Here is a 14,595-nt window from a genome sequence, read left to right on the forward strand (position 1 = left end):
GTTCAGCAGTCTTAAGGCTTTGGGGTAGAAGTTGTTCAGGAGCCTTTTGGTCCCAGACTTGACGCTCCGGTAGGCTACCGCTTGCCGTGCGGTAGCAGAGAGAACAGACTGTGACTTCAGTCGGCTGGAGTCTTTGACCATTTTTAGGGCCTTCCTCTGACCAATAACACTACTACACACTAACTTTATCTACCCTCTCTCTCCCTACAGAACCAGTGCCCGCTTCTGTACACACACAATCCGAAACACACTCATACACACACGCTGGGATGGACTGTAAGATCACGGAGGAGAAGTGTGTTCACATGGCTACAGACATTGACATTGACAGACACCTGTACATAGTCATGAAAAGCATATCTGGACAGAGCGACACTGACAGTGAGACTGACACAGACATGATGTGGACCTTAGTTGAAGAGCTGGGCCAGAGGAGAGGCAGGTGCCTGGATTGGGTTGGAATGGGGCATCTCTGTTCTGACTGGGAAAACATTCCGGTCACGTAGGGGTCTGGCCACCCACAGGGTTGTCCAACGGCCCAGGAGAATTTACCAGTGCTCTTTCTGCTGTAAGATGTGCCTGTTTCTTGCCAGGTTGATTTACCATGAAAGGACCCATGCTATTTGACCAGCGCAAGTATGTCTTCTTTAAAGCCAACTGGAACTCACACACACAGAAATAACCAGATCGGGCATGTTCATAAAGGACCTTGTCTCATATACTGTTGATTTGTTGTTTGTATGTTGCAGTTTTTTTTACTATTATTTAAAATGTATAATGTCAGGAAGAACCAGTTGAGTGTTTAGTGTTTACTCAGCTCATCTTACACCTGCAGAGCTACTCAGGTGAGCGAGTGTGCCAGTCCTGGTCTGACAATCTTAGGAAGTGCTGCCTTGACAATGGAATTTTTTTTCAGTCACAACCGGATTCACAACAGAGATATCTATGGGAGGATTTTCAGCATTTATTAATCAGCATTTATTAATGACCTTGACACACAGATGCTGCACAACACGTGAGCAAGGTTTCATTTGTATTTGGAGACGATTCCATTCACAGTTTGGGGTTTGGGAAGTTTTGTGTTGAGGGAGTTTTTATTTGTTTATTCTAAATTGGTTATTGTAGTTTAGGAGTTTGACTGTTTGTTAGCTGATACACAGAATCTGTTGTTTTTATCTCTAGGAGGATTATTGAAATTGAATAGCTGAATAGTTCCATATTTGTTGTTGTTTTTTCAAATTATAGAAATCTGTTAGCAGTGTGTGGAATATGCAATTGTTATCATATATTTATGTATCTTGTGTGTGTGTGTGTGTGTGTGTGTGTGCGTGTGTGTGTGTGTGTGTGTGTGTGTGTGTGTGTGTGTGTGTGTGTGTGTGTGTGTGTGTGTGTGTGTGTGTGTGTGTGTGTACGTGTTTAACTATACTTGTGGGGACCAGAAGTCCCCACAAGAATAGAAAACAAACAAAAATTTCTAGGGGGTTTAGGTTTAAGGTTAGAATTAGTGTTAGGGTTAGAATTAGGTTTAGGGTTAGGAACTAGGGTTAGTTTTAGGGTTAGGGTTAGGAGCTAGGGTTAGGTTTACAGTTAGGGTTAAGGTTAGGTTTTTGGGTTAGGGTTAAGGTTAAGGTTAAGGTTAGGGTAAGGGTACGGGTACGGGTTAGGGTACGGGTTAGGTTTAGGTTTAGGGTTAGGGAAAATAGGATTTTGAATGGGACTGAATTGTGTGTCCCCACAAGGTTAGTTGTGTGTGTGTGTGTGTGTGTGTGTGTGTGTGTGTGTGTCTGTGTCTGTGTCTGTGTGTGCTGTGACTGGTCTGCAAACTAGTTCAAAGATCTTAAATCACCAAATATATTATGTTCCACTGTAGCATTTTATTTTTCACTGAATAGGGACAGCCCATACAACAGCCCATTACGTAACTACCACACCTGCTCACAAACATTGATTGTGAAACAGGCTGATGTGGACACCCAGTCTCTGCTGTAGAATAGTCTCCACAGTGTCCAGGGGCATCCACCTCACATCGTACCCCCGAACAGAGGCCTTCGCCTGGGGGTCCACCGGTACAATCTCTCCTCCACTATGGGGGTCGTTGCGGCCCACAGCGGCATATGATGGGAAGTAGGGTCTCCGTGAGGCGGGGAGACTAGAGTTGTAGGAGGGGCAGCAGTAGGCAGACCACATGTACTCTGGCACCGCCACCCGGTTGGCCATCCAGCGCTCAGAGAGGTATGGCAGCACCCCTGTTACTACATACGCTGGCCCAATGCAGTAGTTACCCATCCGGGCCCTCACCTCAGCCTCCAGCTGAGCCCAGGGGCCAGAGTTTGAGGCTGCCCGCTGAGGAACCACGTTGGTGAGGGTGAAGGTAGCCCGGCGGTCCTCTGGGACCTGGTGGTGCAGGCTGGGGTTGAGGTGACCCTTGGTGTAGGAGGAGCTGTTGTAGTCCTGGAGCACCGCCTGGCTCTCCACCACGTTCTGGTCCACGGAGCCATGCCGCGGGAAACTATGCATCTCTGGACTGGCACCGGAGAATGCCAACTTAGAACACAGAGAGAGGGAACACTGAGACTATAACCGACACAGAGAGAAAGATGGTTCAACCTATATGTTTATACATGTTTTCCCCCCATCTTTTTACAGTGCTTATTGCATTGTAATAACCAATTCTACCACTGGTAATTACTCTGAGCTGTTGGGTATAAGAAAATAAAAACATAACCAGAGCTTCCGAGCTTCAATTATGATCCAGTCTTTTTGTTCCTGGAAATCACTAGATAGTGGTTTAAGTTTAAAAAGAGAAACAGAAACCAGATTAATTGCTTTGGTTGAGAGAAGTCACGCCGCTTAACCACTTTTCTAAGAACTGCTGGCTTCACACAGACCCACATCCACACCTACACACACACACGCACACCATAAATAGTATTTTTTCTTGAATTGAGTAGAATCAAATGGAATAGACCCTGAATTGAATACACAGTTACGTTACACACAGAGACATACTCCTCACCTGTGGTTCATACATCCACTTGTTCCTGGGCCGTTTGCCTCCTCCAGGGGTAAGTATGTAGGCAGAGTAGAGGGTGGCACGGCGCTGGCGCTGGTACAGGCTGGCAAAGTGGTACTGGTTCCTGTAGCGCTGGCAGATTGGCTGGTACCCCTCTCCCCCCATGCCTTTTGGGGGAGTCTCCATGTAGAAGAAACGGAGGCAAGGGGTGAAGTCACCCACCTCCCCCCAGACCAGACCTCCAAGACTGGCTAGAAGCATGAGCAGAGCCCCCCTACATGACACAGCCATCCTCCTGCTGAGCACTGGACTGTGTGTGTTATAGAGAAAGCCTGTGTATCTCTCAGCCGAAACTAGTCACAGACTGTCGTCCAATGTAGTCTAGCTCAGTCCACTCCTGGCCAACTCAGTTCAGTTCTCTACAGAGAGCCCTACTCTTCTGTTCACTGTCTGTTGAGTCACCTGTGTAATTGATGGAGAGTGGTCTTCTATCAACCTAGCTTCCGAGGTCTTTTATACCCAGTGAGCAGAAACTCAGAGGGTGACACCTTCATCTGACTCCTCTCCTCCCTTCTGTTTCCTTGAGATGCAACTGAACTTCCCCCTGCTGACTATAGTGTCTTCTGGGAAATATACAGCACTTCTGGGACACACATGGTCACTACCCTTTTTTTTACCATTGGAGTGACAGGTTGTCCTGATAGAGGTTCTCATTGGAACAGAAATGGAAAGAGCCTCTGCATTAAATCTACACATGTCACTGAAACTGAGCTGACTGAATGAAACTAGAGTTACTGGCACTCAAAATGTGACAGAGAGCAGGTTTCATTTGAAAACCCATAGGTATTTCCCCGTTCCCCCTCGGTGGAATAGAAAGCTGCTGACATACTACTGATGGATATAGGTTAAGGTTCAAGTATGTTTATGCGTTATCAGTTTCCCTTCTCCTTCCTCAAAAAGTATTTATTCAGAGTGCTGACTCATTTACCAGCCTCGGCTTTTCAAGGCAGTGTTCTGGTATGTTTCGAACCCTCAGGACAACACCTGGTTTAAAGCCTAGTCACAGACTCATCTGACACACTCAGGGGTGAAAGTAAGCTGGTACAGCGTACTGACAAAATAAATAATGGGGGTAAGCCGTACAGGTAAAACGTGAGCCTATTACAATTAACACAAAATACCTCATAAAATACATTATTATTGAAAAAAAACTGTGGATGCGATTCAGGCTACAAGTGCACTGTTGGGGTTTGGGTACTGGAATTATTTTGTGAGTGGACGAATGTGCGCAAGTAGCCTACAGCAATGCCTTTGTTAAGTGATTGTTTGACAATCAGATATTAACATGACTGGTTGTGTTTATGCCACATTTGCATCCGCGGCGCGACCATAAGGATAGGGGAAGCTTTCCCTATAGTAAATTATTGGCAAAATTATATAGCCTAATTAGCTTACACCTGTCTATACACACACAAAAAAACATTTAAAATAGGCTACTATACCAGAAAGCATGATTTGGCCACAGAGGACAATTAGCTTCTTAACGACACAGCCAGGCATATCGCAATATTTAAAAATACAATTGCGGAAAACCCGTTTGGAAAGCAAATGGCTATTGCTGTAAAAAAAAATAAAAAAAAATAAAATGATGACAATGAAAACACCCCAATCTGTATTTTAACTTAATTGAGCGAACAGTAGCCTATCTTATTGGCACCAGTGGAGAACATCGGCCATATCCCCGGTGAGTGTGCACATTCACAGTCTTTAGCATTGGGTCAGTGCCACTTTAGTTTGTTTTTGGTTATGGATAACATATTGTATTTGTCAGTGTCGGCAGTGTAGGCTAACTTGTAATTTTTGTAGTATTAAAAAATATTCTGCTAACGTCTCCAATCATATAAAGTGTAGCAGAATAGCATGAAATGTGTTGATAAAAGGCCAACAAGAAATGTATCTGATAGGCCTTTAGCCTAGGCCTACTCTACGCCACTACGCGCTGCATTGAACAGTCTTTTTTGCGAACAGTGATTGAGTTATATTATTATCCTAAATTATGACTATCCAATCTAATCATCACATTAGTGTTGGTGAAACCATAATTAGGAGAGGAAGTACAAAACCATCGACGCTAGACAGAGAGGAATTTGCTTAAGCAAAAGGCAGTTTATTAAACACAGAGATATCTGTTACTGTTAGCTAACATGCATGGGATCCTGCTAATTAACATGCATGGACCTAATCATATAGCACTCTATTAGTGTCAGCTGAGAAGGATGCTTAAACAGAGTTTACAGCATTACTTTATACAATGTAACACAAAAGGAGGGGTCCTTCTTCTAGTCCCTTGATTGGTTCCCGAGGCGTAGGAGGCGGGTCTGCTCTGTCCAGAGTAGAAGCCCCATTGGTGCACGGCAGAGTCCTCTGCCCTTGGCACCCGACCAGTAGACAGGGGAGTTGAGAATGAGTGTGCGTGCAGTGAAATGTCTGTGTGTGTCCAGGGAACTCGTTGAGGAGTATCTGTTGATCTATGGCCGGAGGTGGGGGTTTTGTCCTATTATCGCATTCCTAGGCCATCTGGTGAGAAGATAAGGTGTTCTCTGTCCTTTTGTTCTCTGACCTTTTGTTCTCTGACCTGGAACAGCATTTATTGAAAACAGGCTCCAAATGGGTCTTACAGAACATTTTAGTCAGACCAATCTATAACAAATTATATTTACTACGACATTAGGCATAGTAAGCTATCTTACATAAGTCTGCAAATGCGAGAATGCATGGAATGCTTTATTATAAAGGTGCATGTTTATGGTGAAAATGAGCTTCCCAAAACTTGAAACCCACGCGCCGCCTATGCTAAAAGGTATTACCCGGTTTCCGAGCTGGTCACGGGTGCACTTCAGCCACGCTCAAGGTCATAAACGATATTATAACCGCGATTGATAATAGACAGTACTGTGCAGCCGTCTTCATCGACCTGGCCAAGGCTTTCGACTCTGTCAACCACCGCATTCTTATTGGCAGACTAAATAGCCTTGGTTTCTCAAATGACTGCCTCGCCTGGTTCACCAACTACTTCTCAGATAGAGTTCAGTGTGTCAAATCGGAGGGCCTGTTGTCTGGACCTATGGCAGTCTCTATGGGGGTGCCACAGGGTTCAATTCTTGGGCCGACACTTTTCTCCGTGTATATCAATGATGTCGCTCTTGCTGCTGGTGACTCTCAGATCCACCTCTACGCAGATGACACCATTTTGTATACATCTGGCCCTTCATTGGACACTGTGTTAACAAACCTCCAAACGAGCTTCAATGCCATACAACAATCCTTCAGTAGCCTCCAACTGCTCTTAAACACTAGTAAAACTAAATGCATGCTTTTCAATCGAACGCTGCTGGCACCCGCCCACCCGACTAGAATCACCACTCTCGACGGGTCTGACCTAGAGTATGTGGACAACTACAAATACCTAGGTGTCTGGTTAGACTGTAAACTCAACTTCCAGACTCACATAAAGAATCTCCAATCCAAAGTTAAATCTAGAATCGGCTTCCTATTTCGCAACAAAGCCTCCTTCACTCATGCTGCCAAACATGCCCTCGTAAAACTGACTATCCTACCGATCCTTGACTTCGGCGATGTCATTTACAAAATAGCCTCCAACACTCTACTCAGCAAATTGGATGTAGTCTATCACAGTGCCATCCGTTTTGTCTCCAAAGCCCCATACACTACCCACCACTGTGACCTGTACGCTCTTGTTGGCTGGCCCTCACTACATATTCGTCGTCAAACCCACTGGCTCCAGGCCATCTATAAATCACTGCTAGGCAAATCCCCGCCTTATCTTAGCTCATTGGTCACCATAGCAGCACCCACCCGTAGTCTGCGCTCCAGCAGGTATATCTCACTGGTCATTCCCAAAGCCAACACCTCCTTTGGCCGCCATTCCTTCCAGTTCTCTGCTGCCAATGACTGGAACGAATTGCAAAAATCTCTGAAGCTGGAGACTCTTATCTCCCTCAATAACTTTAAGCATCAGTTGTCAGAGCACCTTACCGATCACTGCACCTGTACACAGCCCATCTGAAATTAGCCCACCCAACTACCTCATCCCTATATTGTTATTTATTTTGCTCTTTTGCACCCCAGTATCTCCATTTGCACATAATCTCTTGCACATCTAGCATTCCAATACTATTGTAATTATTCTGCACTATAGCCTATTTATTGCCTTACCTCCATAACTTGCTACATTTTCTGTTGTATTTTTGACTTTATGTTTTTTTACCCCATATGTAACTCTGTGTTGTTTTTATTGCACTGCTTTGCTTTATCTTGGCCAGGTCGCAGTTGTAAATGAGAACCTGTTCTCAACTGGTTTACCTGGTTAAATAAAGGTGAAATAAAAAAAATATGACAAATCTTTACCTGGCCTAGGCTACTAGGACCACGGAGATCATATATTAAATTAATAGGGATTCTATATGTAATTCTATGATTACACCCCTAGGCTATAAAAAAAAAACATGTGTGCGCGCACTTGGGTGTCCCATACCCGTAAGAAATGAAATCTACTTTCACCGATGGACACACTTACATACATTACAGTTACACTACATTTAGGCAACTCCTATAGCCCAGAGCCTCCATTTCAACTATCCAGTCCTTTTTAGATGTATGAACGCTTGAGGGATTTATAGAAGTAGGAGCTAGGAGCCTAAAGGAAACTGGGCCAGAGAGATACCTGGTTCACTACGCGGCTGCCCGCGGGATCTGTGGACTTGTAGAAGCATGTCTTCACCCTCTTCCGTGAAAACAGAGGAACTCCGACGCTGTCAGTTCAGACAGACCACGCCCTCTCAAATACGGAAGAGTGAACTTTCCACTGAGCGCAGCCCCCTGTCCCTTCAGTGAGCAGACGGCTCGGAATGGCTACTGACGCCAGCTCGCTTGAGGAGCTACATAGCTCCTCAAGGAGCTGCACACCTGTCCCGTATGCCTCGAGCTCTTCCGTGAGCCGGTGATTCTCGAGTGCGGACACCACTTATGTCGTGTGTGCATTACGCAGTGCTGGGAGAGCAAGTACGACGAGCACCAAACCTGCCCGCAGTTCCGGAAGACATGCCCTCAGAAGCTGCGTCCCAACTCGCTTCTGTGTAACGTTGTGGACAGCGTGAGGAGAGCCCGATCCATGGATGGGAAACCCGGGGACCCGGAGCGCGCGCAGGAGGATACAGAAAAACGACGAAGGGGGCCAGTATGCCCAGCTCCGGTTTCAGTTTCACCGGTTCTTCACAGCGCCACGAGCCAGACCTGTGCGAGAAGCACGAGGAGAAGCTGAAGCTATACTGTGAGGATGATCAGCTCGCGATCTGCCTGGTGTGCGGGATGTCCCGAGGCCACAAGACGCACAACGTCATCCCCATCAACGAGGCGTTCGAGAACTACAAGGTAACACTTTGGACAATATTTTGTATTTATGTGTCTACCTATATAGGTGTTTTGCTATAGAAATACATATGGGTTAATAATACATCACTGTCACGGGGACCTGGTGCATTGGAATGTGTCCATAGCCCTGGAGTACAGCTCCAGACAGGACAGGCTTCTCTCCATCAGGTCCAGACCAACAACAAGATCATGCTCATCAAGGTATACTGACTGAGTGTGTGTGTGCGTCAGCGAGAGGCTTCTGGTTTGCATTGCCCGTCATCCCTTAGTCTGAACCAGAATTTCTGTTGGCCATGCAACATTCTCCCGCGTTGTCTCACCCAAGCACATGCAAATGAGTTTAATTATAAAGGCTTTGTCAATACAATTATGTTGTCAGGTGTCACATCAAATATTGGACTGTTGGGAATGTCTAATGCACAGTGGCACTCTGAGATTATTATACAGATTATGGGATTAGTGTTTACCCATTCTTCCTCTCAGAGACATTGCAGACACACACACACACATAAACACACACACACATTCTCACACACCTAATGTAAGCACACACCATGAGAATGAGGTAAAATACCGGCCTTAGTTAGCACTAAGCAGGGATAAGGTCAATGCTAGAATTTAGGATGGGCCCGGGACTCTCCCTCTCCCAAGGTAAAGTCAATAAAAGATGTGCTGGTTATACAGTGTACATGTGTTTGAGGCAGATACAGAATGTGCAGGATGTCAGGGAGTCCTACCTTTAAGATGAGCACAGCACAGTCATGTGGGCCCCATTAAGGAGGAATGCCCTGCGTGTCTATGTGTCTGCTTGTTTGTCACATGCTGACAAACTTACTGTCTGCCAATCACTTGATCTTTCACTTCCCTCTGTCTCTCTGTGGGGCACAGGAAATGAGTAAGGATGTGTGTCAACAATCTAGCCATCAAATGTTTGTGTGTGTGCGTGCGTGTGTGTGCGTGTGTGTGTGCGTGCGTGTGCGTGCGTGTGCGTGCGTGTGTGTGTATGTAGCGGAGGTGGTTAGGTGTTCCTGTGAGGTGACCTTTTCTTTTGACTCTTTTCAGTAAACTGACTGAGATTTTAATGGAACACTGCATTTCTCTCCTCCTTACATTATCATTGATTGAAATGTTGCCATGTGTGTCTGTTTTGTGTTTCGTGATGTCTTTGTTTTGTATTGTTCTATAATCACTGCTGTCTCCGCCTCTGGAAAGCCCGTCATTGTAAATAGGAATTGGTTCTTAATGGACTCGTAACATTAAAGGTTAAATAAAATAAAAACTTGTTTTAGCTCTATCACCATGACTAAAGCTCAGTGGGCTAACAACGTCTCTTAGATGTATTCCATACCCAGTCGGTAACACTGATATTTTTCTCTGTCCCTCCCCACATCAGGAGCGAGCTGGGGACATAGAGGAGCAGGTGAGTGCAGAGTTTGGACGTCTGAGGGAGTTCCTTCTCCAGGAGGAGGAGAGAGTGAAGGAGCGAGTGCGGAGGGAGAAGGAAGAGAGGCTCAACCAATTGGAGGAGGCCCTCAAACACACCACAGAGCAAATCAGCCAATTAGAGCAAACCGCCGACCAGCTCCACATCAAACTCCAAGAGGAGGAGTACCCGGCACAACTCAGGGTGAGAGGAGAGAGAGGAGGAGGAGAGGAGAGGAGGAGGAGGAGAGGAGAGGAGGAGGAGAGAGAGGAGGAGGAGAGGAGAGGCGAGAGAGGAGGAGGAGAGGCGAGAGAGGAGGAGGAGAGGAGGAGGAGAGAGAGGAGGAGGAGAGGAGAGGAGGAGGAGAGAGAGGAGGAGGAGAGGAGAGGCGAGAGAGGAGGAGGAGAGGAGAGAGAGGAGGAGGAGAGAGAGGAGGAGGAGAGGAGAGGGAGGAGGAGGAGGAGAGGAGAGAGAGGAGGAAGAGAGGAGAGAGAGGAGGAGAGGAGAGAGAGGAGGAGGAGAGAGAGGAAGAGGAGAGGAGAGGAGAGAGAGGAGGAGGAAAGGAGAGGCGAGAGAGGAGGAGAGGAGAGAGAGGAGGAGGAGAGAGAGGAGGAGGAGAGGAAAGGAGAGGGAGGAGGAGGAGGAGAGGAGAGAGAGGAGGAAGAGGAGGAGAGGAGAGAGAGGAGGAGGAGGAGAGGAGAGAGAGGAGGAAGAGAGGAGAGACGAGAGAGGAGGAGGAGAGAGAGGAGAGAGAGGAGGAGGAAAGGAGAGGCGAGAGAGGAGGAGGAGAGGAGAGAGAGGAGGAAGAGAGGAGAGAGGGACTGTAATGGAGAGAGAAGATAGGGAGGAAATCTGGATTTTAGAGGATGGAGGGAAAGGGGTTAAGGGTGGTGGTTGAAAAGGGAAAGAGGAGGGTAGAAGGTTTCTGAGTTGGAGAAGAAGAGTGTGGCTCAGCATGGCCTCATATCTCTGTTGTTATTTCTTTCAGGGAATCAAAGATTTTATTGGAGGGTAAGTCATCAAATCCATGGCTGTTATTTGATGCTACGGTTCATAGAGCTCTGCAACATCCACATGACTCCACATGATTGAATGAACACAGTGTTTAATTCATCTTTATTTGTTCTATAAGGGTACTTTGTAAATTAGATAAAGACTCAGAAACAGGCCTTTCTAGGTAAATTAAACTCTCAGTCTCTCTCTATCTCTCTCTCTCTCTCTCTCTCCGTCTCTCAGAACGTTTGACCAACCACGAGGAGAGCCTGCTACACCCCCCTCACCCCTCCAGGAGGGTAGGGGTGTACCTGGACTACGGGAGGGGTGTTGTGGTGTTTTACGACGCAGGGGATATGAGTCACCTGTTCACATTCTCCGACGCCACGTTCACAGAGCCTGTGTTCCCCTACTTCAACCCCTGGCCAATCATCAACGGGAGAAACCGTGAGCCTCTTGTTATTGTTAGCCCGGACCCGGAGGTATGAGAGAACTGTTAACAACTGTTACGAACTGTTAACAACTGTTACGAACTGTTAACAACTGTTATGAACTGTTAACAACTGTTACGAACTGTTAACAACTGTTACGAACTGTTAACAACTGTTATGACTGTTACAGAGAACTGTTAACAACTGTTACGAACTGTTAACAACTGTTATGAACTGTTAACAACTGTTATGAACTGTTAACAACTGTTATGAACTGTTAACAACTGTTATGAACTGTTAACAACTGTTATGAACTGTTAACAACTGTTATGAACTGTCAGAGAACTGTAAGAGAACTGTTAACAACTGTTATGAACTGTTAACAACTGTTATGAACTGTTAACAACTGTTATGAACTGTTAACAACTGTTATGAACTGTTAACAACTGTTATGAACTGTTAACAACTGTTACGAACTGTTAACAACTGTTACGAACTGTTAACAACTGTTATGAACTGTTAACAACTGTTATGAACTGTCAGAGAACTGTAAGAGAACTGTTAACAACTGTCAGAGAACTGTTAACAAATGTCAGAGAACTGTTAACAACTGTCAGAGAACTGTTAACAACTGTCAGAGAACTGTTAACAACTGTCAGAGAACTGTTAACAAATGTCAGAGAACACTGAGAACCAAATACAAGAATGTAGAAGTTTAGAGAAGCTGTGAGAGAAACAGCATCATACTCACCAATGTACTAACACTATACCATTGTTCACTGTTTTGTCATTTATTAACATTTGCTGTAAATATGTTACCATGGAGAATGTTTTGTGTTTGAAGAGAGCACATGCCAGAGCAATATAAAGTAAGCCACATGGAAAAACACATTGAAAGGTACCTTAAACATGACATTCTTATCCTTACAAATGGACATGGCCAACAATAAAATGACAATTTCATAGTATTATTGGATTATCGGACACCGTCTTCAACGCCTAGCGCTCCGTACAATCACTGCTGACACGCACAACAGGGTTAAATCATCCTCTGAGTTCCATCAGTACATTCAATCGTCTATCAATGTATTATATTTCAATCAATATTCTTATTATTTCTGGCCAACACACAAAATACATACCCAGGGAGGCGTGCCATGGGAGAAGGGGAACAGGTACCAGTGGTTACGGGCAACCTTGCCATGAACATACTCACAATCCATTGTCATCGCTTTGGTCTAGGCTACGGTCAACACACACGTCCTCCCAAGGCACGCCAACCTGCACATAGTAAGAGGATCCCCTGGACGAATGAAACAGACAAGCATGTATACCTTGGGCCACGCCCTTAATTGGTGATTAGACACCTGGCGCTGACAGAAGCTGCGTTCAACATTTCAACATGTTACATATTGGCTGTGGTGATAAATTATTTTTGGTAGAACTAACAGGTCAGAAAGGGGTTCAGATTAGAGCAGAGGGTCAAGGTGGTGCTGAGTACTGAGAGCACCACAGGACCATGTGTCTTAAGTTCATGTGTGTCTGTGTGTGAGAGTGTGCTGTGTGTAAGCGGGAACAGGTGTGTGTATGCGCAGGAAGTGTGTGTTGTGTGTAGGATTATCACCCAGACATTGTTTCAGCCTTCTAACTCTGACACTTGAAACTTGATAAGCGAGGAGCTACCAGCCTAAACCACAATACAATATGAAAAAAGAAGAGAGCTGTTAAATACTAAACCCTTCTATATTTGGTGCTGGACATGTATACGCTTGTGGTATGTGGTATTACAAGTCTATTGCAACATAACACCACAGGCTGTTGTATCCTCAGATGGGCACACAACTATTCTTAAATTGACTTGAACATGGACCAAAGTCAATTGTTTTTACTTAAGTTCATGTTAAGTCTACTTATCTCAAGTCTGAATCGGACCCATAGTAAGTTCATCATCTATCCCTTCTTTAGCAAACAAATTAGCAAATTAGCAAATTAATGATGAAGGTTATTCTAGTTCCTCTGCTTATCTTATCTGTAAATAGATATCATTACTCCAAGGCTAATCTACATCCAGTAACACAAGCCTTCCGTTTTACATTACTGTTTATCCATCCACTCCCTCCCTCCCTCCCTCCCTCCCTCCCTCTCTGTACAAGGAGAAATAACTGGTCATAGGCTTACAGGTAGATCTCTGTGATCAAGGAGAGGACTTTGTTTTATGATTTGAATAGTAAACAACCCTGGGTTTCATTTCAGATACATTTCCCAGTGTTTCAAAAACATAATTCAGCGCCTCACACCACTACACCTGGGTCCCCTCAACCAGAGAGGCTCAAATCACCTCGCCTCTGTCTCTGGATACTCCTCCTGTCTAGGTCCTACAACCCTCCAGAATTAAGATCATGGTGGTTTTCATTAGAAACCAATTGCCGCAGTCCAATCGAAATTAGATCGCGCATATAGAAATAAATATATTTATGAAGACATATTGTGCCGAATGAGAGACGAAGGGTTCCTTGTTCCCACGTCCAATTCCAGCGCAAAATCTAATATTTTAAAACATAGAACAGAAAGGCCTGTAATAGCAGGAGTTGAAACGGGAGAACCCAATGCCCATTTTATTCAAAGCTGGATTCGGTATTGGGTGATCATCCGTTCATTCTGGACAGTGCTGTGGGAAAATTGAGAGAAAGCTGCTGAGCGCTTTATCAACTTTTTTGGTCATGTGAACAGTCTAATTCAGTTGCTATATCAAATAATACAGTGCTATAATACAGTGGCTTGCCTATGGACATTTTATAAAAGTCCCCTCTGGCTAGATGTAAAGGTATGGGTGGAAACAGCAATTAAGTCTACACATTATACCTTGCCAAACGCTCTTCTGCTGCGACTCCTTCATAGTCTGTCCCATGCATCCCCAATACATTTGTAGTTCAGTTTAAATTCTGCAATGGTAGTATATCAGTCGATCAACTCTCGATGAGTGAAAGAGACTCCGTTACTGAATGATCAATGATTTGGAGGAAACCCACCCACGGCCGCGGTCGATCTCCCAACATGTCGCTTTTTTGTCCCTTTCGTACTGTTATGGCCTATACTAAATAAGAATCGGACACCTGCAATATAATGCAATCCTTTTCGATTTTATTATATTATATTCTGTGAATCTTTTAGAATTTTCCAGACAAATTGCTAGCAATAAAGTGCAGAATATGTCCAAACTGATGCGTAAAGGCGCATAGCTTTCTGTAAGCATGAGCGAGGCCACTGTCTATGCAGTCCTTCCT

At 45.0% G+C, this 14,595-nt stretch overlaps 2 protein-coding genes across 2 annotated transcripts; one reads left to right on the forward strand and one right to left on the reverse strand.

The window, feature by feature from the left end:
- Positions 1–1,904: 1,904 nt before the first annotated feature.
- LOC121546389 (endonuclease domain-containing 1 protein-like) lies at positions 1,905–3,497 on the reverse strand. Its single transcript, XM_041857643.1, has 2 exons — positions 3,017–3,497; positions 1,905–2,544 (listed from the first exon to the last, which is right to left on the reverse strand). Exons 1-2 carry the CDS (start codon positions 3,302–3,304, stop codon positions 1,936–1,938), a joined length of 897 nt encoding a protein of 298 aa, XP_041713577.1. The 5' UTR covers positions 3,305–3,497; the 3' UTR covers positions 1,905–1,935.
- Positions 3,498–7,801: 4,304 nt separating this feature from the next.
- LOC121546393 (E3 ubiquitin-protein ligase TRIM17-like) lies at positions 7,802–11,445 on the forward strand. Its single transcript, XM_041857656.2, has 4 exons — positions 7,802–8,464; positions 9,858–10,091; positions 10,876–10,898; positions 11,124–11,445. The coding sequence occupies exons 1-4, from the start codon at positions 8,273–8,275 to the stop codon at positions 11,329–11,331; spliced, it is 657 nt and encodes a 218-aa protein (XP_041713590.1). The 5' UTR covers positions 7,802–8,272; the 3' UTR covers positions 11,332–11,445.
- Positions 11,446–14,595: the final 3,150 nt, after the last annotated feature.

Source organism: Coregonus clupeaformis, chromosome 3, assembly GCF_020615455.1.
Source record: "Coregonus clupeaformis isolate EN_2021a chromosome 3, ASM2061545v1, whole genome shotgun sequence".
Taxonomy (NCBI): Eukaryota; Metazoa; Chordata; class Actinopteri; order Salmoniformes; family Salmonidae; genus Coregonus; species Coregonus clupeaformis.